Here is a 25,408-nt window from a genome sequence, read left to right as displayed (position 1 = left end):
GAGAGTAAATCAACATTTTGACCAACGGAGCCAGTTGGAGATATATGGTAAAAGCAGGAAATCAGCATAGTTGTTTAAGAACAGATGGTTTGTATTACCCAAATCCTTTAGGCCAAACATGTTTAGGTCTGGTGTATTGTAAATTATATTTAGTAATAAAAGTAAAATGACCTCTGTGTAACCTCACTTTGTGTTTACCGACTCCGACCAACATAAGAGAATCTTATTGAAGAAGTAACGCCATAAAACGCTGGCATAGAGGATAGTTTCCCAGCCAAATTCTAAATGTGTTTATTTCTGTTTCATGAATATGTGTCAATAGCCAATGCAGAAAATTTTAAAAAATATACATTATAAAAAAAAAATAGCAGCAGATGGTGGAATATGACCAGGATCAACGTCCTGTAATTAAAAAAAAATAATAATAATATTTAAAATTAACCAGAGAATAATTTTATGTGATCGGTAGTATCTTCTATAGCAGGGCTTCCCAATTATTTTTTCCCGTGGAACCCTTTGACATAGTGTATCAACATCGTGGTATCTGTGTTTGTATGTGCCGGTGTGTGTCAAGGTGTGTATATCTATGTTTGTATGCGCCAGCGTGAGTATCTCTGTGTCAGTGTGTATATATATCTGACACATAGATATACACACACTGGCACACAGATACACACACCTTGACACACACTGACACACACATCTTGACTCACAAATACACACACACACACACACTCATATACACACAGTGACATACACACACTTACACCCACAGATACACATTGACCATTTTATTTTCAAATCTTTTGGCAGAACCCCAATTAGTGTTCCGTGGAACACCAATTGGGAAACGCTGTTCTATAGTAAACTGTAGCACTAAATGTATTAGATCCTTTTTCTGAGGAATCCTAACAAATTTAAATATACTTTATTTTTAATGTTATTATTATTATTTTTTTAATATTGGTTTGCATTCTGGGGACAGACAATGTAGGTGTACTGGGTGCCACATCACCAGATGGTTAGCTCATCCCCAGGTGCGTTAGCTCATAGTTTTTAAACAAGCAGCATCTTCTGCATGTTTTTCATTGGAGCTTTAGAAAGACTCCAACTTCCTAGCAAAATCTCTGGTTCCTCCAATCAGATTGACTCCTGGTCACGAAGCTCCTATGATGCGTGAACTCGAAGACTCGCAGTGAAGCCACTTATGGGCTGTGTAGCAATAGCAATGCTGGTATTAAGTTTTTCCAAGACATCCCCATCCCACTTGACCACCAATTTATTTCCATCGAGACGCAAACCCTATCACAAACTCTCATCTGATCACCGATTAATTTACACACCCACCTACCCTGTCACATACCCCATCTGATCACTGATTCATTTACACCCCTCTTCACTATTGCGTACACCCTCTGACCTCTGCTTGATTTAAACCCTTAACCTACCCTATCATGCCCCCCCAGCTGACAAAGAATTTTAATATAGTTGTTTTAAGACCTCCAGTTCTCATGTGTGACAAAGCCACAACAAAATGTTAATTACAAAAAAAACAAACACAAGTACAATTAGATTTGGTCTTCTTCTATCACTTTTGGACACCTTACCTTTGGTTTGTAAGCATTCAGCATTGACATTTCCACGTTCTGTCCACGGACATGCTTAGGTTGTCTTTGCAATGGTGGGGATGAGGCCTTCTGGTTATTTCGGCAGATACAAATAAAGAAGAACAACAGGGCAATAGCCAACGGTATAGCCACGCTGGGTATCAATATGTAGAGAATTTCCATTTTGTTTTTTTCTTTGGAATCCTTTGAATCTAGTGAAAAAAAAATGTATGAGCAACACAGAAAAAAACAAAAACATCTAATAGTTGATATCTGGCATTACATAATTTATTTGAGGTAAGGTACATAAAAGTGTATATATATAGATATATATATATATTTTTAGCACAGAGCATTTGTCCATTGTCCATTCATATGTACAACAAATGGATTATCAGGGAGATTTAGAGGATAGGACAAAACCTCTGAGATCTTCCTTTTCCTGCTGATCAAGAAAAGGGATGACACTGGATAGAAAGGAAGAGGTCAAAGGGGTCGCTTTGACCTATACATTTGCAAAGTGGCTGGAACCGCATGTTGAGTGGGAGGAGCTAAATGGGATATCTCCCACCTGGAGAACGGAGGATTGACAAGACAGACAGGTGATGGACTAGAACATGTTGTGGACTAATGCTTTCCTAACATTATGGCTGTAAAAACATTATGGCCGATGTAGTCCACCACATCTGGAGTGCCGAAGGTTCTGTTCCATGATATGTAGATCAGCTGCAATAAGGCAAACTAACTATTTGTCGGGTTTTGTGCTATTATTAGACCAATCAAATACATATTGCTAATACAAAAAGAGAAGTCCTGTGCTCACTCCCATCACTGCTGGGCCGGCAGCAAGGACCACAGTACACATCAACCCCAATATATAGTAAAAACCAAAGAAAAGAAAAAGTTACCTGCGCTCTCTCCTTAATCCCTATGTATATTTAGACAAATGGAGGTCATTTAGTTGCTCCAATGGCCATTGGAGGGAATGCTCACCTGCCAACGTCAAGGCAGACCCCCCTATACACCAAAACTGATTCATTAAGTTAAAGTTATTTTAGTGGCTATAGTGTCCCTTTAAAGTCTTTGAAACAAGAAGCTTTAGACCAGGGGTGCCCAAAAGGTAGATAGATCTCCAGATGTTGTAGAGCTACAACTCCCATGATGCTTTGCATGCCTTTGGAATGCCTTTAGAATTGCAAAGCATTATGGAGGCTGTAGTTTTAGAACGTCTGGGGATCTACCTTTTGTGCACCCCTGTTTTAGACCATTCCTGTGCAATCAGAGTTATAACAGAATAACATACTCTATTATACTTTATTATGTTATTCTTTTTAGTCTTAACTGGCAGCAAATAAACCCTAGCACTTTAAGGACTACTGATATGCCATATACACAATATAAAGAAATATCGCAAACTCGTAACCTTTAAAGGGTTAAAGGTTGCCGGACTCTTCAGGAAAAAGTCTGACCAAAAAGAAGGATAATGGGAAGGCAAATTATCCCCCATTAGTTGCTTTAATGAGTTAACACCATGGGTATTTTAGGAGTAAGAAACGGGGACTGAATGAAATTCTAGACATTACACAATATTTCTGCTGTGTGTGTACAGGAAACCCCTTTCATGCTATTTAGTCTCCATTTGCTCAGTTAACTCCGCAGTCTAAATACACCCCCAAACCTCGATATGTTCTTTTAACTCCCAGCAGTGAGTAATATATATTTATATTAAGCTGTAATTATAAAAATAGTTTGGTTAGCAGTTACTGACAGTATTTCCGGCACTAAAATAATGTGCTTATAGATTAAACCCACTAATTTTCCAATGTTTACCGGCGAATTAGTGAGTGAGTATCCCTGCTAACTGTGTGCCATCTGTTCTCTACAGTAGTGGTTTTCAGCTGGTACGCCGTGGTATACTGGTATTCCGAAAGCCACCTCAAAGTGCGCCACGAACACATCAACTTCTGGGGAGTTAGATGTTTAATGCAGTGCTTGGCATTTTTACATTTATTTTTATTTGTCGCTTTTAAAGGGACACTATAGTCACCTGAACAACTTTAGCTTAATGAAGCAGTTTTGGTGTATAGAACATGCCCCTGCAGCCTCACTGCTCAATCCTCTGCCATTTAGGAGTTAAATCCCTTTGTTTATGAACCCAAGTCACACCTCCCTGCATGTGACTTGCACAGCCTTCCATAAACACTTCCTGCAAAGAGAGCCCTATTTAGGCTTTCTTTATTGCAAGTTCTGTTTAATTAAGATTTTCTTATCCCCTGCTATGTTAATAGCTTGCTAGACCCTGCAAGAGCCTCCTGTGTGTGATTAAAGTTCAATTGAGAGATTGAGATACATTTATTTAAGGTAAATTACATCTGTTTGAAAGTGAAACCATTTTTTTTTCATGCAGGCTCTGTCAATCATAGCCAGGGGAGGTGTGGCTAGGGCTGCATAAACAGAAACAAAGTGATTTAACTCCTAAATGACAGTGAATTGAGCAGTGAAATTGCAGGGGAATGATCTATGCACTAAAACTGCTTTATTTAGCTAAAGTAATTTAGGTGACTATAGTGTTCCTTTAAAAATATAACTACCCAGTTAGTTAAAACTACAAAGTCAATAAGGAATACAAAAAAACTTGATAGTTTGGAAACTCTTCTCCCAATCAGAGCTGGCCTTAGAGGGGTGCGAGATGTGCGGTTGTCCAGGGTGCAATGGCAGCGCATTGCTCGCACCGGCAGTGTCCTGTGTACATGTTCCCTTGGTATGTGGTGGTTGCTGAGGCTGGCCACACAGCAGTTTGTTAGTGGTGCAGTGTATCATCCGCACGAGAAGGAGAATGCTCACTGTCTCTTCTCCCTCTCAATCAGGCGTAATGGTAGAGCTTCACAAACTCAGAGCCACAGCACCAGTTACAGGAGAGTGGGCGGGGCTATGTGACATCACATCATAACACTACGTGACCTCCTTATGCGGCCAGTCGCAAGTAATGGAGTCTGGGGTGGAGCTAAATGGGCAGTGGAGGCGGAGCTTCATGCAGCCTGAACCCGCTGCCTAGTTACTGCTGTATACTGAGAGGAAGGAGTTCCTGCTTAACCAACCAATAGACACCAGGGACTGTTGTGTCTCCACTTCCTCAATCAGTGCTCATAATAGAAAGAGGTACTTGTGTGTGATATCTGCCTGTAACTGTGTATGTGACTGTCTGCCTGTAACAATGTATGTGACTGTATGACTGTAACTGTGTGTATGACTATCTGTCTGTAACTGTGTGTGACTGTCTGCCTGTAACTGTGTGTATGACTGTCTGTAACTGTGTATGTGACTGTCTGCCTGTAACTGTGTGTGTGACTGTCTGCCTGTAACTGTGTGTGAGACTGTCTGCCTGTAACTGTGTGTATGACTGTCTGTCTCTAACTGTGTGTGTGACTGTCTGCCTGTAACTGTGTGTGAGACTGTCTGCCTGTAACTGTGTATGTGTGTGACTGTCTGCCTGTAACTGTGTGTGTGACTGTCTGCCTGTAACTGTGTGTGTGACTATCTGTCTGTAGCTGTGTGTGAGACTGTCTGCCTGTAACTGTGTGTATGACTGTCTGCCTGTAACTGTGTATGTGTGTGACTGTCTGCCTGTAACTGTGTGTGTGACTGTCTGCCTGTAACTGTGTGTGTGACTGTCTGCCTGTAACTGTGTGTGTGACTATCTGTCTGTAGCTGTGTGTGAGACTGTCTGCCTGTAACTGTGTGTATGACTGTCTGCCTGTAACTGTGTATGTGTGTGACTGTCTGCCTGTAACTGTGTATGTGTGTGACTGTCTGCCTGTAACTGTGTGTGTGACTATCTGTCTGTAGCTGTGTGTGAGACTGTCTGCCTGTAACTGTGTGTATGACTGTCTGCCTGTAACTGTGTATGTGTGTGACTGTCTGCCTGTAACTGTGTGTGTGACTATCTTCCTGTAACTGTGTTTGTGACTATCTGTATCTAACTGTGTGTGTGACTGTCCGCCTCTAACTGTGTGTATGACTATCTGTCTGTAACTGTGTGTGTGAGTGTCTTCCTATAACTGTGTGTGTGACTATCTGTCTGTAACTATGTGTATGACTATCTGTCTGTAACTGTGTGTGTGACTAGCTGCCTATAACTGTATGTTTGTGTGACTGTCTGTCTGTAACTGTGTGCGTGTAACTATGTGACTCAGGCTGTGTGTATGTGGCTGTATTTGACAATGTATGTGTATGAGACTGTGCATCTGACTTTATGTCTGACTATGGGATTGTGTGCGTGTGTGACGCTGACAAAATACACACCTGCATTCACACACGGGCCTACATGCATTTTGTTTTATCGGAATTAAATACCCATCACAAATATTACACACAGACAATACACACATATATCACTTACAGTCAATATCCATAACAAACAAATATCACACACAGCGAACATAGCATACATAACACATACAGTCATCTGGCCTATCACAAGCCTATCACAACACACTCATACACACAGTACTTCATATTATTGTGAGATGTATTACAATAGGACTCAGTCATACAAGATACACCTCACTTAGTGCAGTGAGGGCTTTTATATGTTGCTGTGGATCTCAGTGATAAATGGATAAATAGCGCATTACCGTGAGTTTCTATACGTAGGTGATATATATGGTAAATATGGAAAATCCAGAGCTCCAAAACAAAACAACTCACACTATTATGTGACAATGGCACAGCAGCCTGCCACTCTGTAATGCCAAGGAGGCACTATGGCACTTCTGACCTGCTGTCTCCTGAGCTCCGGCCAATCAGAAGGTTGCCACGTATTACAACAGCAGAACTCTGACTCTATAGGTACCTGAGCTCACGAGACAGTTTTACTGGTCTGCACTCAACGGAGGTACAGACCGAATTCACAGCGCACAGTACTACCAGAGAACAACATGCCCCTCCTCCCTGCAAGGTAACAACACTACACCTCGCTACACACACACTATACATGTAGGAGGGAGTTTGACCAGGTAGGGGGGCGCTGTGAAGATTTCTATGCACAGGACGCTTAAAGGCCTACGGTCTTGCTCCCCAAAAAATGTCCAAAACCGTTTGGGGATTGCTGCTCTAAAGAGCCAAATTCTCACAGATATGGAATATCTATATGGATCTTACAGGATTTATCTGTAGGAGGGCTGATCTCATTATTATATACACCAGATCCACTTAAATAAAAAAAATAAAAAAACAGCTGGATTACATTTTTATTAAAGCGGAAATGTTAATTCTGAGCTATTAGCACAAAAACCACATTGTTGTGCAAAGTATTATTATATAATTTTTTTGTTTTGCAAAATATTGTTTCTTTTTCATATTTAGATAAACATAGCACGTAAGGCTATAATCACACGGCGTTGTATATGACACGTCACACGTCTACGGTATCACAGGATGGAATGTGTAGTATGTAACTGGTTATGGCCTCAGTGGAAGGCTGTCTAAGTCCACATGTTCACACAAGGCATCATGGTTAAAAGACACCTGAATTAACATGTGAATTTGGAGCCTCATTACCCAGAAGTGATGCAGAGATAACTGTGTTTTATATTAAACTCTACCATATCCCAGCCCTATAAACATTTCAAAACAGTTTCCTGATATGAAGGAAATTGGAACTGTCGTTTCAAAGGTGACAGCTCTACCTTAAATAACTGCTCAGTACCATGACAGCAAGACTCAAAATAGAGATAAATGGCCAATTTAATGTAGTTAAACTATATTGGGAGACATTTATAGATTGCTTCAAGTTGTGCTTTTTTTTGCCTACTTCTGGATCAATTGCAGCTGCCGAGAATGTGTGAAAAAAATAACTTGATGGACTTAAATCTGTTTTCAGCCCGGATAAATATACTATTTCACTTTTACAGACACATTGTTTGACTCAATTCTACAATGTTCCTGGCGTTCAAATTGGCTAATTCAACTAACAGTGCTATTTGTTCACTATAAAACGTGGTAACATAACATCTAGTGTCTCACCGGAGCAACCGTAGGGCTCCAAGCCCCATAATTAGGCTGAAACTGAACACAGTCAGCTATATAAATTGAAATATCACAGGAAGGCTGTGATCCTTAAGAGTAACACAAAATACGATCCAGATATAAAGTCTCCAATTCCACACAGTAAAAACCAGAAAACATATTGAAAAAAATCTGCTCCAAGTGAAAGTAGAACCTTCACTATGGAGCTACGAAGACAAAAATCTATACAGTCATAATATTCGGATTTGACGAAATATTTTCTGCTAGTAATCAGAATATTGGCCCCAGCATCGCCAGATGGACGGTTAAAGTTCGGGGTCATTTTCTGATACCGTAATTTAGGTCCTTTCATTCTTGTAACAAAATATCACAGATCCGTTCTCTCCTTCTAAACATTTATGGTGAAAAAAAGAAATTGCTGGGATTATTTGAATTGTCAAAACAGATATAAAAGTATTGAAGTTAGATTTGAGGGGGAATTTCCTGTTTGAGATCCTGTGGCCGTAACTTGCAGCTCAGCACTCTTGTCCGACAGAGATCTATTTCCAATTACTACAATGGTGTTTTTGTGGAGCCCCGCGGAACTCACACTGCCTAATGTTACTCAAACCCTGTCAATTCCTCCCCTCTCCACAATAAAAAAAACTCCCTTATTTTCCCATCTTGTATATTCAGAGCAGCTCAGTATGTGATCCCTGTACCACCAAAGCGCCCCTTTTTCAGTAGAGACAGTCCCTATATATCTGACACTATGTCTACCATAATGCAGTTTGTTTTAAAGGTGCTCCATATCTTTGGTGTGTCTAAGTGTATACAATTAACGATAAAGCTAACAGTAATACATCTTAAATTACAATAAAGTGTTTCGAAAGTAGTTGTGGTAAATAAGATACTTCATTCTAAAAAACATTTTCAGCTACATAAATGGTTAATAGCAAGTTATGAACTTTGCCAAAATGTCTGGAATAACCAAACCCCTGGCCACAGCCCCTAGTTATGTGTTAGACATCTATTTATTCATATAACTTTCTGTCTATATTAAGATTTATCATGGAAACTATTTGCCTGTCTATCTGTCAACATCCAGATCACTAGAAGCGGTTATCAGGTGGGATGGGGATAAAAGGGGCAGGTCAGTTATGCAATTACATTACTTGCTTTCCCCAATGGGGTGCGGGAATTACTGGCAGGTCAGTCTGGTGTGAATGTAAGCAGGCCAACCCACTACAGCAGGCTCCGGCCCTCCAGATGTTTGCTGAACTACAACTCCCATGATTCTATGAATGAAATAGATAGGCTGAGAATCATGGAGGGCCGGAGTTTGGGGAAGCCTGCACTACAGGGTCCTAGTGCTGTGCTTACCCTACACCTTTTGGGGATAGCGGGGAACAAAGTCGGGACAAGATCTAAAAATCAGAACTGTCTTACCGAAATCAGGATGTTTGGGAAGCATGTGTATCTATCTCTCTATGGTGTATATATGAATGTATGTATCTATCTGTCTGTCTGTGTGCCTGTTTGTGTTTCTATCTATCTATCAATACATTTTAAACACTGACACAGAGATAGAGATTGTGGGGGAGGGGCCTGACCTGCAAGCAGAGCAGCCGCATGGTGGAGGAGCTCCCACCACACAAACTGCTTATAGGGATAAATCTCTAAATTATCAAGCCTGAAACGATGCCGGAACATGCTACCCATGTCGGGAGCTCTCTGGCGAATCACCCGACACCAGACTCGAGTATATCCAGTAATCAAGGACCTAAGGTGGCAGGCCGAGGCCTGCGGTGGACGGAGCTGGGGGGAGACGGCCGCTCTCCTTGCCCCTACGCCGGAGGTACCAAGCCACAGCCTACCCGCTCCCCACCCTAAGGACCGGCGGGGGTGATCCCGGTCCAACCCCTCCAGGCAGCGGGGCTCAGTCAGGCACTGACAGCAGAGCCTCTCAGGCAACCCCTCACTACAGGGGCCTACACAATGGCGGACGCCACCTGGGAGCACAACTACCTCACAGCAAGGTACCACATGCAGGCCAAGCTTGATGCGATATTTGACGCCTTCTGGGCAAAGCTGGCGGATAGAGAACGGAGGGCCACAGAACCAATACACTCACCCAATGGGGGACCCGCAATTACCCACCAGAACCGCATGGCCCCCCAGCCGATGGGACCCACAAGATGGCGCTGGAGAAGAAGTACCCTCCCGCCCGCCCATAAACAGGCAAGCACTCGCCGCATTAAGAGGCCTACCCAAAGCAGCTTGCAAGCTCCCCACAGACCAAGCAATAAGCCAAGACCCACAATGCAACCAACTACTGGCAAGCTCCTCAAACGACCCCGAACCCACTCGGCATCGCGGAGAGCCTCAGAGTACCAGAGGGGGACACGACTTACCTATGTCTTCAAAGCAAGCCTCCACAACGGCGGACGGGTGAGCCAGCTACCGGACCCAGCGGCGATGCACCTAGCCATGCCCCGCCAGGACTTACAAGTGTCCCAAAAGCCCGTCCCAGTACAGGGTATAGGCTAACAGCGGACTCACAAGTCAGGATCCTGCAGGGGTACACTATCATAGCCTCTGCTACAACAGACGCTGTCTGTGCCACACTACAGCCTCCGAATCAGAGACTCATCAACAAAGCAGTACCCTAAAGAAATTAACTGTTTGACTGTCCTACTTACTGTTTGACCGCTTTTACATAGTTAACATTTATGCAATATGCCTCTCACACTCGTTTAATGCTACACTGCATGCTTCAGTCACGCACTCACATAGCCTGTCACTTAATCTCTTAAGGAAACAGAGTCCGCCTGCCTGGCACCACTCAAGTGTATCTCTCATAAGCAAGTACCAGACCAACGAAATCATACAGATACACACATATCACAGCACAGTTTGTAACTTGTTTCTTGCTGTTAAATCTCGCAACTGCCATTACATTCACCTTATCTGCAACAATTTAACTTACGTATACAACCTGTCTTATATAAAAATGTGCAATTGTATATAGTCATGACTTTGTCTGCACTGTTCGGCCTGTGTCTGCTGTCGTGGCACCTCAGGCTTGTTTGTAAACGCCATTGCACCAAAAATAAAGAATTAAAAAAAAAAAAAAGAGATACAGATTGTAATGAATACATTTATGTTGGAATAATTAAACACGTCTGCGTGGCATAAACATGCCAATTACAGAATATTTACTGCAGGTATACATTTGGAAATATATTTCTGATATTCGTATTTACCACAGGCTGGGATATCACACAGTTCATGCTTAACATTCTCATCGAGGGTAAAGCACCAGGGGGCCTCTTTCTGATTCCCAGGGTTCCGGCAGTAGGAATGTCCCCCATTGAGCTCTGGGTAGCGGATTGAATTGAAAGTGTGAGTGTGGGGATACTGCGAATTCCAGGGCTGGCACTGGCGTCCGGACTTTGTAGCACTCACAGTGCCGCGATAATCGATCCCAGTGCTATTGTAACACTTGTGGTCTGGAATGACAATAAACACAATTTGTTTATATGTTCGCAACTACACAGAGAATTTACAGGAAATACGTTCTATTGAACGATTATTCACTAAACTGCGAATTATTGGGAATTCTACAGAGAATTGTAAACTTCAGACTGGAACAATTGACCTGGAAGAAAAAATATCCCTATTACACCAACTATCATTGACCCGAATTTTTTACCATAGTTGTCAACTGAGCAGAACTCCTTCTTCAGTGAAACGTTTAATTTTCCGTAAAGCAAAGGTTTTAAATGTTATTATTTCACACCCAAAAAAAATGTATTTGCTGAATATAGGGTGTAAGTGAAAAAATCCTGGCTAGAGACAACTTTTTTTTTCTTTTCTTAAACCTGTAGACTGGTTGCGAAGATTATTTCTAATAATATTTCTTTGAATCAAAAACCTAAGTCATAAGAAAACTGTGTATTAAATTTCAGATTCTTATTTCGAGGTATTGGAAACTCCTTGAATTCTATCACAGTCTATCGTGTGCGTAATGCTGTATTGTAAAAGTTCACAAATGACATACAGTGGACAGAGGTTAGTTCTGCACCTTTCAACAAACCTGGTTGGAGCGTAATTGTAAGAAATCAGTCCTGCAAACCCACGAAAAAAAACAACCAAGTACAAAAAAATGATTGTGTGAGTAAGAAACTGGCTGGTTTTGCATGTGGTTGGTACATTGGCAGTAGAATGTGTGTAATATGTTATGTTCAAATCCGATACAATTTTCTTTGGCTTGTATAGAAGGGAAACCTTGACATGAACCGTAGGGTTTTGGTGATTGCATCACAGATGAGGTCAACTGCTGGACTCACTTTTATTAATTGGGTCTGCCATCGGAATTCCGATCCTTATACAGCCACTGGCTTCTGGGCTGTCAGGCTGGGGAAGATCCTCACAATTTGGTAGCTTTAACTTCATTAAAATCATGGGGTTCGATCTCGCAAAGATATATTCAGCCTGGCACAAGACGTTTTCTAGAATCTCACACTCATCTCGGCAGAGGTCTCGAGGTTTTGGTACGAGAGAAGTTTCATCACAGTAAGGAAAAGCATAATGGCACAAAGAAGGGATGGCGAATTGGGAGCACTTGTCCGATAGATGATTGGACGTCCCAATCATAGTAAAAGCAGCTAAAACAAAGAAAAATAGACAAGGAACGAGAATGTGAACAACAGATACTTTGAAAGAGATTGGAATTCATTTGATAAATATCTTTGGGGTTGTGTGACAAAGGAAGCAGATAAAGAACTAATTCATAAATAATAAAATAACACTACAGACATTGTGCTGAATTCCTGACAAGGGTATTGGTGCTTAGTGCTTTTTTGTACAACGTTTCAATAGAAAACACTGCACATATGGAATGTAACCCCTTTGCAACCAGAAGTAGAACATCACCAACAGCAGCATCATTGGGGCATTATTAGCCAGCCCAGAACAAGATGTCCTGCCTGGCTAATGTCAATTCCGTGCAAATTTTCATGCATTGTGCTATTCCTTGGCTGAGAGCGATCAGCTGGGAGCTGCGGAGCCTGGTACAGACCCCAGTAAGAGTCCATTGCTAAACAGTTTGCCCCGTTACCGCAGAACTGAGCCAGGAGTAACCCTTTAAAATATCAATACCAGAGTATTTGGTTGTAAAGTTATGCATAAGGTGCTGATTTTAAGGATAATCAAGTCAAATTATTGACACAAGGAGAGCAGTAATTCCAAAATGCTATAAATGCAACTTTACATTTTTTTTTTCATTATTCTTAATAATGTTGATGAATTTAGATTTTTTTTTATTATGTTCATTTGTACTAGGTTTCCATTATCATAAAAAAAAGACCTTTCTTCTTTTTCACTTACCTCAAGTCACATGAATTAAATAATATTTATTTAAAAAAAACTGGAAATAGCTCACATTTAGTACTTTGGAAACAGCTAAATAGGACCTGTGTGCTTTCCTTGTGAATATCATAAAATCAGATTACTTCTCTATAATTAGTTGCTGCAATATGTTTAATATCAATTCCCATGGATGTTTTCTGCTCCCAAAATTGTAGCATGTGGTTGGGTAGAAAACCAACGCATGGGACAGAAAAGTACGGGATTAAAATAAAAATACATGTTTACTATTCAACACTATTCAACTATTCATATACCGCGCTGAATCATATCATCATATAAAACGATAAAGCTGGAGATTACTGGCATTATTATTTTATTATATATTTTTTTATGTTTAAAATTGCGATATTGTATTCTTAATTGAGTTATAGAGGTAAACAGACAGATAGACAGGCAGGCAGATTGAACGTTTCCATTATAAATCTCAATATATGAAAAAAGATTTATAAATGAATATATATATTTATCCCACATACCTGTGATTTGATTTTCAATCTCCCCTTGCATATGTAAAGATTCCATATATATTGTTCGGTTTCCGATAAATCTTGCGCAGGCGATCCCTCTGTACGGTTGACAATAGCCATCTTCTTCGAATTCATCCCTATTGATATAGATTAAACAAAAAAAATTGCAAAAACATCATGAGAGCTGGTCAGCAGAGGGCGCCAGAAAGCAATACAAACCAAGAGAAACAAACAGGATTTCTGGCTGTCTGAACTAAGATACGTTCATGTCATCAGCTGAGCTGCTACTCTTATGATGCTCAGCCGGCCAGTGATAGTAGCCCTCCATATCAGTATCAATATCAATAGTTGCTTGACCTGTAGACGTGATTGTAATTCAAAGTCAAATATATAATAACAACTGCCAAGCATCTTTGTTTTCTGTTCTCAGTCCTTATTTTAACCAATGATCCAATCATATCACTCCAGCTCTTAAAACTATACTAGTCTATATTGTTAAAGAAAAAACCCAAATCCCTAATGTTTAAGTACTTTAGGGGGTAAAAGCACGTCCCCTCTCTTTTCTTTTATAAACGTGCTGATTTCAAGAGAAAGCTGCACTTTTATAAATGAGCTAAGTTGCACTCTCCAGGCTGTCACTCAGACAGTTAGGAGGGTTTTACTCCCCACTCACTTTTAGTTCTTGCTCAAAGTGGAAGTGAGAGCTCTTCTTTCAAAGAAGCATTTTTGGGGGTGAATCGTGGTGATTATTGCACATGTGCTGTATGGCCCTAATGTTTGTCAATGAGCAGAATTGGATTGGCCAGGAGATCCTCACCATTGGGGTGAGCTGTCAGCTGTCACATATGGATTTGTGTGAGATATATATATACACACTTTTTATTTTTTAATCATGTGCACATGAGTGTACCCACAGCATCATGGGGCGAGAATGTCCCAGGATATCTCAATGTATCTATCCTGGTAAAATATTTTATAAATAAATGACATATCTCCTGGATATGGAAGTGCTGCGGAGGTAAGTTGGCTTTACTTACCTTTGCTGCACTGTTGACTATTGTAAACGTTTCAGTAGTATTTGCCGTGGTGATGGAATTAAAGGAACCGTCACTATCAGAGAACTGGCAGTTCCATTCTAATGTGTATTGAGTCTGTGGACCCTTGCTTTGGCATCATAAATAAAACCTTGCAAAGTGTTCCAGTCATAAAAAAAACCCTGAATGGAATGTTCTGCTGGCCATTAGACTAGAGGATGCCTACATTCTCACATCTTCAGTTTCTGGGATATACTTGGTGCTGACCCTTCAGTAGTTTCTAGAATATACTTGGTGCTGACAGTTCAGGAGTTCCTGGGATATACTTGGTGCTGGCTCTTCAGGGGTTTCTGGGATATACTTGGTGCTGGCTCTTCAGGAGTTTGTGGGATATACTTGGTGCTGACAATTCAGAGGTTTCTGGGATTTACTTGGTGCTGACCCTTCCGGGGTTTCTGGGATATACTTGGTGCTGACAATTCAGAGGTTTCTGTGATATACCTGGTGCTGACCCTTCAGAGGTTTCTGTGATATACCTGGTGCTGACCCTTTAGGGGTTTCTGGGATATACTTGGTGCTGACCCTTTAGGGGTTTCTGGGATATACTTGGTGCGGACAATTCAATTCAAGCCTTGAGCTCCCCTTTAGATAGTAAGTACACAGCAGACTTTCAGAATAAAGCCCAAAGTAGTTAAAATATTCCACGTGAACATTTTGCTTTTCAATCAATTGCAGAGTGAATATTGTGAGGACACTTTAAGTTATTGTTTGTTTTTTCTTACATGCCTTTACTGTCCCGTTCAGTACTCTACAAACAGTTTTCCATTTGTATAACTTGAAGAACTATTAAGCAAATGCATGTGACATTTTCTAATGTTAAAACACTTCTCCGTAAACATTTTCTGAAGCGCTGGCGAGTGGACACACTTGGATCTTAAACCTGTGTGACACTTGGATCTTAAACCTGTGTGACTGCAATTTTTCCACTTAATAGAATGCCATGTATTTTTTTTTTTATTAATGACGGAAAGGTAAAGTGATACAGCGTCACTTAGAAAAACAGCACAAGAAGCAGTCTAAACTCCACCGGATTATAATAATTACTTTTAGGGAATAAAGAGAGACATTCACATCAGGCCAAATAGGTGGTAAAATTGATCATTTTGTCTCCTGGCACTTCCATAGGTAAAATGCAAGTTTATGCATTGCAAGAGGGCTTTGTGATGTGAATGCATGTTTTTTTTTCTGTTTAGATTATGACCATACCATGATCATAGTTCCAACCAGACTCCAAAAAATGTTGGCCCAGTTCCACGACGGAATGGTAACAGAAATGTAAAATGTCCAAAGATCTAAATAATTGGGCTCACGTACAAAAAAAGCATTAATGTGTGGGGAGACGGGGATTTGTCAGACTTGGGCGAGTGTGAGTGTATGCTCGTGTGTGATCATTTAGCTATAATTTTTGTGTATGCGTGTTTGTTGACAATATATTGGTCAGCAGCACTATCGCATTCTAAGGGTTAATGGAATGCCCTATAAAAGCAAAAATGATTTAAATGAAAAATAAAATGAAAAAAAAAAAAAAAAGTTATGCGTTTTTTTTTCAGCCTTATAATGAACATCTGCCATGAAGTCATGTAAAATGTAGAAAATAATAACAAACGCAAATATACCGTGATTTATACCCTGTTGAAAAAAAAAAGTATCAGAAGGAGCAAGGGACAGCTGCTACAAGCCATAGTAATATATAGATTGCGATCTGACCGTAAATCAGCCTTTTATTAAATGTAAACATTAACCACAGAACGTTGGAACTTGTCATTCTTACACTAATAATTCAGAAAATATACAGATTTCTATTTGTACGAACATGTTAGAAGATACTGGATTGATTGCCATGTTTGATCTGGCATTCTGACTCTGGTAATTATATTTTTATTGGAAATTCTTAAATCTTTTGTTAGACAGAATTTAAAAAAAAAACTGGTATCGGACATTATACGGTAAAAAGATCCAGGAGATTTTATAAACACATAAACAGTGATATTTAACATTATTTAACATTAAATGCAAACTGTTATCAATATAATATAAAGCTCCACTTTTTGTAAAATGAAAAAAAGAGGACATACTCTTTACGCATAAAGCTTTAGCACATTAAAGTTCTTTAGGGGTCTGGAGTGTCCATATCATTTCAAATTTTAGGCTTAAGTGAAAAAGAGAGCCCAGTGCACCATTTGGATGATATGGGCCCTGCCTATCTAGGACAAAGCAGTTATGGATTGGAGAACATATGGATAGAATGTTCGGGTGGAATGTATAAATTGTTGCCGCTCACCATTCTACTTCCTCTGTCTACTTCCGGTTTTATATAGCAATATTCTGGTTCTGTTTTTCGTCCCTACTCCGTCCTATCGGTTGCCTTGTAGTTTTGTTTTTCGGTTATTGTTACAGCCGATGCATATGGATTAACGCTAGCGGAAACTAGACCAATGGGTTAGGGGGCTCCGGTTAATGGTTATTTTACAGGAACCAAACTCTGGGTGTAAGAGACCCTGCCTGCGGCCCGGACTCCTACAGCCGGCAGTGTAAGAATTTAGGTTTGTGTGGCCCAGCCCTTCCCCTTAATTTGGGATCAGTGTAGTTTTTGGGGGTCGGGGGGGGGGGGGGGGGGAGGTTTGGCGGAGTTGTTTGCTGAGGTTCAGTCATGCATTGTCCCATTTGGCACATTCTTCCCTAACAGGATTTTTTACTATAGTTAGAATTCATCCTATAGAATGTAAGCTCGTTTGAGCAGGGTCCTCTTCAACCTATTGTTCCTGTAAGGTTATTTGTAATTGTCCTATTTATAGTTAAATCCCCCTCTCATAATATTGTAAAGCGCTACGGAATCTGTTGGCGCTATATAAATGGCAATAATAAATAATAAATAAATAGCACAGCGCTATGGAATATGTTGGCGCTATACAAATACCAATAATATTAATAATAATAATAATAATAATACATTCAAAGGGAATTTCAAATGTCAAGCCATGATAGCTGGGCTGGAAACACTTTCTAAGGCAGCTTTCAGTTTGGCTCCTTTAACTTTGAATCTAAAATTCACTTTGATTTGCCAGCCATTTACACTGAGTGAATAACCCGGAATGGTTGAGAAAATAAAGAAGACTAAAATCAATGGAGAAAGCTGAAACACAAAGTCAGTAACAATAACGTGCAGCTATCAAACCTAACGTGACTTGGTGTCTCTTTAAAGAGACTAAAATTGTATCTGTATGACGTGCTTAGCACATGTGAAGATGCTGCTATTTACTGCTGTGCCATAAGTGCCAACAGTCCCGAATTTTCCAGGACAGTCCCACATTTCGGAATTGTTGTAGGAAAAGTAGGTCCTGTGGCCCTGTGCCATATTTTGACTGCTGGTAGATTTAAAAAAGCAGGGTGGGACTGGTAACTAGGAGCATGCACAGAGTACGTTGGCAGAGCTCTGTGTATGGTCTGCTAGAGGGGGCTGACTGTCAGTCAATATGGACTCTACCCCTGGACTGACAGATCCGTCCCCTGCTGCCTGCACGCCTGCTCTCTTCCCTGCCCACCTCTGTCCTGCAAATGTGACAGTTCTATGTTGTGTTTGTGACGTGGGACCTTGGTGCATGTTTGTATAGTATCTCCATTCTGTCCAGGCTATCAATCAGGGGTATCCAACGTTCGCCACTCCAAATGTCGTGGACTACATATCACATAATGCTCTTACAGTCATAATGCTGGCAAAAGCATTAATGGAAATAAAGTCTACAAGATCTGGAGTGCTGAAGGTTGTCTACACTGTGTCAGCAAAGAAAACGTCAACAAGTAGCAATCTCAAGGGGATAATGTAGTCAACGACATGATCTAGGGTGGCAACTACCACATCGCTCAGCCATCCAATTAAAGTGTTCCATAACTCGAACACAACATTTTCCAAACATAAAAATTCGTATCAACAGGTACAGAGAATAAAAAAAGAAAAAACTCTCTAATGGATTCAATAAAAATGAAACAGGAGGAAATGTTCCTTTAAGGTGCGGTACCTTTACGTGTTAGCACACAGTTCCTCCTGGCATAAGGCAGTGAATGAGGTAGGTTTCAGGATGTTCAGTTCTGGTGCTCTGGTAATGAGATAAATTAATCTAGCTGCAGGACATCGCCCAAAAACTCCCACTTCTCCAGAAAGTAAGCTATAACTTCCAAACAAACTACTGTGAATGCCTACCCTGCCTAGCACTGCTATGCAGGGCCGCCACCAGAAATTTTGGGGCCCCTAACTCAGCTCAGGGTCTGGGCCCCCTGGGGCCCGCCTCCAATCCCGCCCACAGGGTCCGCCTCCAAATCCCGCCCACAGGAATACACACAGACACAAATACACACACTGATACAAAAGGACACAGACACACACACACACAAAAATACATACTAACAGACACACATACTGAAACAGAAATACACGCATATAGGCATACGTACTGACACACACATACTGAGACATACACACATATACAGACACACAGGCATACATAGTGACAGATAGACACATACTAACATACATACATACAGACACACATGCATGAGGACTTACACACACATACACCGACATCACATACATACACACAGACATACATTAATTCATACTGGCATACATACATATAGACATACTGACATACTGACATACACACACAGACAGTCACAGACATTCTGACATACACACAGACATTCTGACATACATACAGACATACTAACATACACACAGACATACTGACATACGTACAGACATTCTGACATACACACAGACATACTGACATACGTACAGACATACTGACATACAGACATTCTTACATACATACTGACATACGTACAGACATACTGACATACGTACAGACATACTGACATACACACAGACATACTGACATACACACAGACATTCTGACATACACACAGACATTCTGACATACACACAGACTTACTGACATACATACAGACATTCTGACATACACACAGACATTCTGACATACATACAGACATTCTAACATACATACAGACATTCTAACATACATACAGACATTCTGACATAAACACAGACATTCTGACATACACACAGACATACTGACATACGTACAGACATACTGACATACAGACATTCTTACATACATACTGACATACGTACAGACATACTGACATACACACAGACATACTGACATACACACAGACATTCTGACATACACACAGACTTACTGACATACATACAGACATTCTGACATACACACAGACATTCTGACATACACACAGACATTCTGACATACACACAGACATTCTGACATACGTACAGACATTCTAACATACATACAGACATTCTAACATACATACAGACATTCTAACATACACACAGACATTCTAACATACATACAGACATTCTAACATACACACAGACATTCTAACATACACACAGACATTCTAACATACATACAGACATTCTAACATACATACAGACATTCTAACATACATACAGACATTCTAACATACACACAGACATTCTAACATACACACAGACATTCTAACATACATACAGACATTCTGACATACACACAGACATACTAACATACACACAGACATTCTAACATACACACAGACATTCTAACATACATACAGACATTCTGACATACATACAGACATTCTGACATACGTACAGACATACTGACATACACACAGACATTCTAACATACACACAGGCATTCTAACATACATACAGACATTCTGACATACACACAGACATACTAACATACACACAGACATTCTAACATACACACAGACATTCTAACATACATACAGACATTCTAACATACATACAGACATTCTGACATACATACAGACATTCTGACATACACACAGACATACTAACATACGTACAGACATTCTGACATACATACAGACATTCTAACATACATACAGACATTCTAACATACATACAGACATTCTAACATACACACAGACATTCTAACATATACACAGACATTCTAACATACACACAGACATTCTAACATACATACAGACATTCTGACATACACACAGACATACTAACATACACACAGACATACTGACATACACACAGACATTCTAACATACATACAGACATTCTATCATACACACAGACATTCTAACATATACACAGACATACTGACATACACACAGACATTCTAACATACATACAGACATTCTAACATACATACAGACATACTAACATACATACAGACATTCTAACATACATACAGACATTCTGACATACACACAGACATTCTAACATATACACAGACATTCTGACATACACACAGACATACATACACAAATACAGCTATTTTTTCTTACCTTTTTTTGCAGGTGGAAGGCTGTGGCTGATGGGAGTCGGCGTGGCTCCTGCGGGCTGCAGGCCTGTCCTTCTTGCCTCCCGCGCGGTGCTGAGGGGAGGGGAGGGAGCTGGGAGGAAGTGACGGCCACTTCCTCCCAGCAGTACTTTGCGGTTGGGATTTTTTTTAAAGGGGCCCGGTCGCGCTATTGCACGGCCGCAGCGCTGACCGGGCCCCTGAAGATACAGGGCCCATGGGGTGGCCCTAAGTGAGTGGGCCACCCGATGGGCCCCATCAGCATGCGCTACACATGGGGCCCGGGCGGCCGGGCCCCCCAGGGCCGCCGGGCCCGTGACAACCGTTATGGTTGTCACCCCCTGATGGCGGCCCTGCTGCTATGTAATTGCATTCAATAAGGGGCAATTACCTACTGATACCACCTATATCATTATCAATGCCCTCAGTTTATGGTGTTTTATTTACTCACCATGTATCCGCCCCTTTCCTTATATTTTCCTCATCCTGACACCCCCTTTCATTTTAACCATTCCTTAACAACTGGTGTTGGAAAAAAACAGCTCCTATGACATCATATAATAATTTAAGCCATGTATTCAATAATGCGTTTATTATTACTATTATTGTTTTATTATTTATATAGCGCCAGCAAATTCCGTAGCGCTGTACAATGGTCGGACTAATAGACACGTAATTGTAACCAGACAAATGGATGCACAGGAGCAGAGAGGTTGAGGGCCCTGCTCAATGAGCTTACATGCTAGAGGGAGTGGGGTAAAATGACACAAAAAGGTAAGGATAGTATTAGACTAGTGACAGTTGCAAGAGTTGCAAGAGAGGAATCAGTTGGGAGCTATTAACAGTTTAATTGATACGCTTTTATGAAGAAGTGGGTTTTTAATGATTTTTTTAAGGAGTGGACACTGGGCATCTAACGGAGGAGGGAAGCGAGTTCCACAGGAACGGTGCAGCCCTCGAGAAGTCTTGAAGGCGAGCATCAGAGGTGGGAGTACGGACAGAAGATAGACGTAAGTCTTCAGCAGAGCGTAAGGGCCTATACGGGACATACTTGTGTATTAGGGAGGAACTTTATAAGGCCTGCTTATATTATAGTGATAGTAGGGATCAAATAACTTGTGTTCAGATGACTTTGCAGTGAAATAGCCAAGAACAAGTCTCCAATTATGTGGAGAATTTGATTAAGACATTTTCCAACTCAGGAGTTTTGATTTAGAATGTCTTAGTCTACTGGAAACTTTCTGCAACAGAGATCATGTGATTTGAACTAATCAGAGTGCTTTGAAGGATAGAACTTTGAATGGTTCTTTGGGCTCTCTGTTGATACCCTGTACCCAACGTGCCCAAGGATTTAAAAAAAAAAAAAACACAAAAAAAAAAAACCCTGCGGAATAGATTGAACAACGATGAACACATGGTATAGAGAGGTTTATCTAATGGTATATAATTCTGTAAATACTATTTCTGAAGAGCCACTTTCATTCATACTCTGCAAGGCACAAAAATATCCACATAATTCCACCACCTCTGGGTACTGAACCCAGTGATGTTATCAGCCATCACTGCAGCACTGCACGTGTATATACAGCTGATTTAAACTGTAACAGTTGCAGTGACTAGCACAAACCGTGCACAAGCCCCAGGCTTCTTCTCCTAAACGTTGTACATCATTGTTTTCTATTAAAAAGTACTATAAATGGCTGTGACGGGGGAGGTGTTCGACCCGGAGATGCCAAATATTCTTAATCATCCGCAGGATTTTAATTCTGTGAGTGGGGTGACTGGGCAAACAGTGTGCTTTCTAGCAAGCCTCGGGCATAGGAGTCTCCTTCACATTCGCGGCCAGGAGAGGTGTTAGATTTGCACAGTTAGTCTTCATTTAATAGCATTGTTAATCACTGCATTTAAATGGTCCGGTTCTGCATAGTATTAGCTGTTTTGTTGAAATGCTTCACTTATGCCAAAAGGTGTCTTACGTGCATCATTCAAAAAGCTGTAATTAAATAAAGCTGCCAGGATAATGTTCAATCACCCTGCTTCTTTGAACACGGTTTTCCATTTTACTTTGAATTTTTAGGGGGATTTACTCACAGAACTGTAAACTTAAAAACATGGTGAAATTTAGGCTAAATTATAAAGCACCTGTCACTTCTGTGGAAATCACGCCATTGAATGAACCATTGAAAATCACCAATAACTTAATCCGTTTTGGTGTGATGATTACTTTTCTTTTAACTTTATATTAAACATTTAACAATTGACATTAGAGTCATGTTCAGACATGGCACAACCAGGGCACCAGATGCAAATAAGGTGAAGGAACAGAAAGATGTCTCCTCTCTGTGCTGAGTGTCAGAGCTTATAACTATGACTGAGTGGGAGCACAATAGAAGCACTCAGTTGCAAATTTAGGAGGTGCGGATTTCTGTATTTAATTTTCTTCTTACACAATACATATTTGCTAAGTACAGGGATGAGTATTAAAACATAATATTAATAATCCTGGGTCATTGTCAGGATCGGGACAGGGATCCAACACGCAAAGTACAAACAGGTACAGGGTACGTATACCGGTCCTTAGAATGGCCGGGCTAACGTACAGAGAGTATAGAGAATGGTCAGAGACAAGCCGAGGTCGAGGGAACGAGAAGACAGGTAAGCGAGGAACAAGCCGGGTCAAGGATAACGGAGGTAAACAGAGTAAGTCAAACGAGCCGGGTCGAAACCAAAAGGATAACTGAGAAACACCAGAGCACTGTGTGACTAGACAGGCTAGAACCACGACAGGGCAATGAGCAACAGGGCGAAGTATGTTTAAATACCCTGGCTAGAGAGGATAGACACGCCTCCGACGAAACCTGATTAGTCTGTCTCGGACTGAGTGACAGGTCGTTCCGGATTGGCGTGATGACGTCGGCCTCCGGGCACCATGCTACAAAAGGAAGAGACTCCCTCGCGGCCGGCGTTTGTGTGACCGGGTCGACCGCGAGGAACAGAGGAAACATGGCGTCCGGACGGATGAGCGTCTAAGTCTCTACCTCTCTCGGAGGTAGAGACTTCAGGTACCCTGACAGTACCCCCCCCCTCAGATACGCCCACCGGGCGGAAAGAACCGGGACGAGATGGAAAGCGAGAGTGATACGCCCTGCGGAGACGGGGAGCATGAACATCCTCCTGAGGTACCCAACTCCTCTCCTCAGGACCGTATCCCTTCCAATCGACCAGATATTGTACTTTCCCCCGGGAGATACGAGAATCAATAATAGAGTTAACCTCATACTCCTCCTGACCCTCCACCTGAACAGGACAAGGAGGGGCTGTTGTGGAGGAGAACCTGTTACAAATAAGAGGTTTCAGCAACGACACATGAAACGAGTTAGGGATGCGTAAGGTATCAGGAAGAGCTAGACGATACGCAACTGGATTGATACGAGACAACACCCTGTAAGGTCCAATATAACGGGGAGCGAACTTCATGGAGGGCACCTTTAAACGGATGTTCCTCGTGCTCAACCATACCCTATCACCCGGAACAAAGAGCGGAGCCGCCCTTCTACGTTTATCAGCATGTTTCTTAACCAGCATAGAATTGTGCGTAAGGATTTGCCGAGTTTGATCCCACAACTTCCTCAGATTAGCAACATGAACATCAACCGACGGCACCCCCTGGGAAGGAGAAGCCGAAGGAAGAATAGACGGGTGAAAGCCATAATTCATGAAGAAGGGGCTTGAATGAGTAGAATCGCAAACGAGATTGTTGTGCGCAAACTCTGCCCAAGGAATCAAACCGACCCAATCATCCTGGTGTTCGGAAACAAAACATCGCAGATATTGTTCAATTTTCTGGTTGGTACGCTCAGCAGCTCCATTAGACTGAGGGTGATAGGCAGAAGAAAAGTTCAATTTGATACCAAGTTGCGAACAGAAGGACCTCCAAAAACGGGAAATAAATTGGGAACCTCTGTCAGACACAATTTGAGAGGGTATCCCATGTAGGCGAAAAATCTCCCTAGCGAATATCTCGGCCAATTCGGGAGAAGATGGAAGTTTAGGCAGAGGAATGAAGTGTGCCATCTTAGTGAATCTGTCAACCACGGTGAGGATAACAGTCTGTTTTTTAGAGATAGGTAGATCGACAATAAAGTCCATGGCCAAGCAGGACCACGGCTTCTCTGGAACTTCTAAGGGGTGCAGGAATCCACAAGGAAGCGTATGAGGTTGTTTGGTCTTAGTACAAACCTCACATGCAGCGATGAAATCTTTAGTATCCCTACGTAAAGCAGGCCACCAGAAATCCTTAGAGATCAACGCAAAAGTCTTGCGAATACCAGGATGTCCCGCCATCTTGCTGTTATGGAAACACTGCAACAGTTCCAGTTGAAGAGCAGGAGGAACGAAATGTCGACCCACAGGAGTCTGTCTAGGTGCTAAATGTTGTAGCTTAA

General features: G+C 41.3%; 1 protein-coding gene across 2 annotated transcripts in view; it reads right to left on the bottom strand.

Moving 5' to 3' along the window:
• Positions 1–25,408, bottom strand: part of ROR1 (receptor tyrosine kinase like orphan receptor 1) — a 251,967-nt gene that overhangs the window by 3,982 nt on the left and 222,577 nt on the right. For both annotated transcript variants that reach the window (XM_063427871.1, XM_063427872.1), the window contains 4 exons: positions 13,523–13,650; positions 11,966–12,283; positions 10,880–11,125; positions 1,608–1,819 (listed from right to left, as the gene is read on the bottom strand). In XM_063427871.1, coding sequence (XP_063283941.1) covers positions 1,608–1,819; positions 10,880–11,125; positions 11,966–12,283; positions 13,523–13,650 — 904 coding nt within the window. The remainder of the gene's footprint in view (positions 1–1,607; positions 1,820–10,879; positions 11,126–11,965; positions 12,284–13,522; positions 13,651–25,408) is intronic.

The sequence above is a fragment of the Pelobates fuscus genome, chromosome 7 (assembly GCF_036172605.1).
Source record: "Pelobates fuscus isolate aPelFus1 chromosome 7, aPelFus1.pri, whole genome shotgun sequence".
NCBI lineage: Eukaryota > Metazoa > Chordata > Amphibia > Anura > Pelobatidae > Pelobates > Pelobates fuscus.
This window is presented reverse-complemented; position numbering and strand designations above follow the sequence as displayed.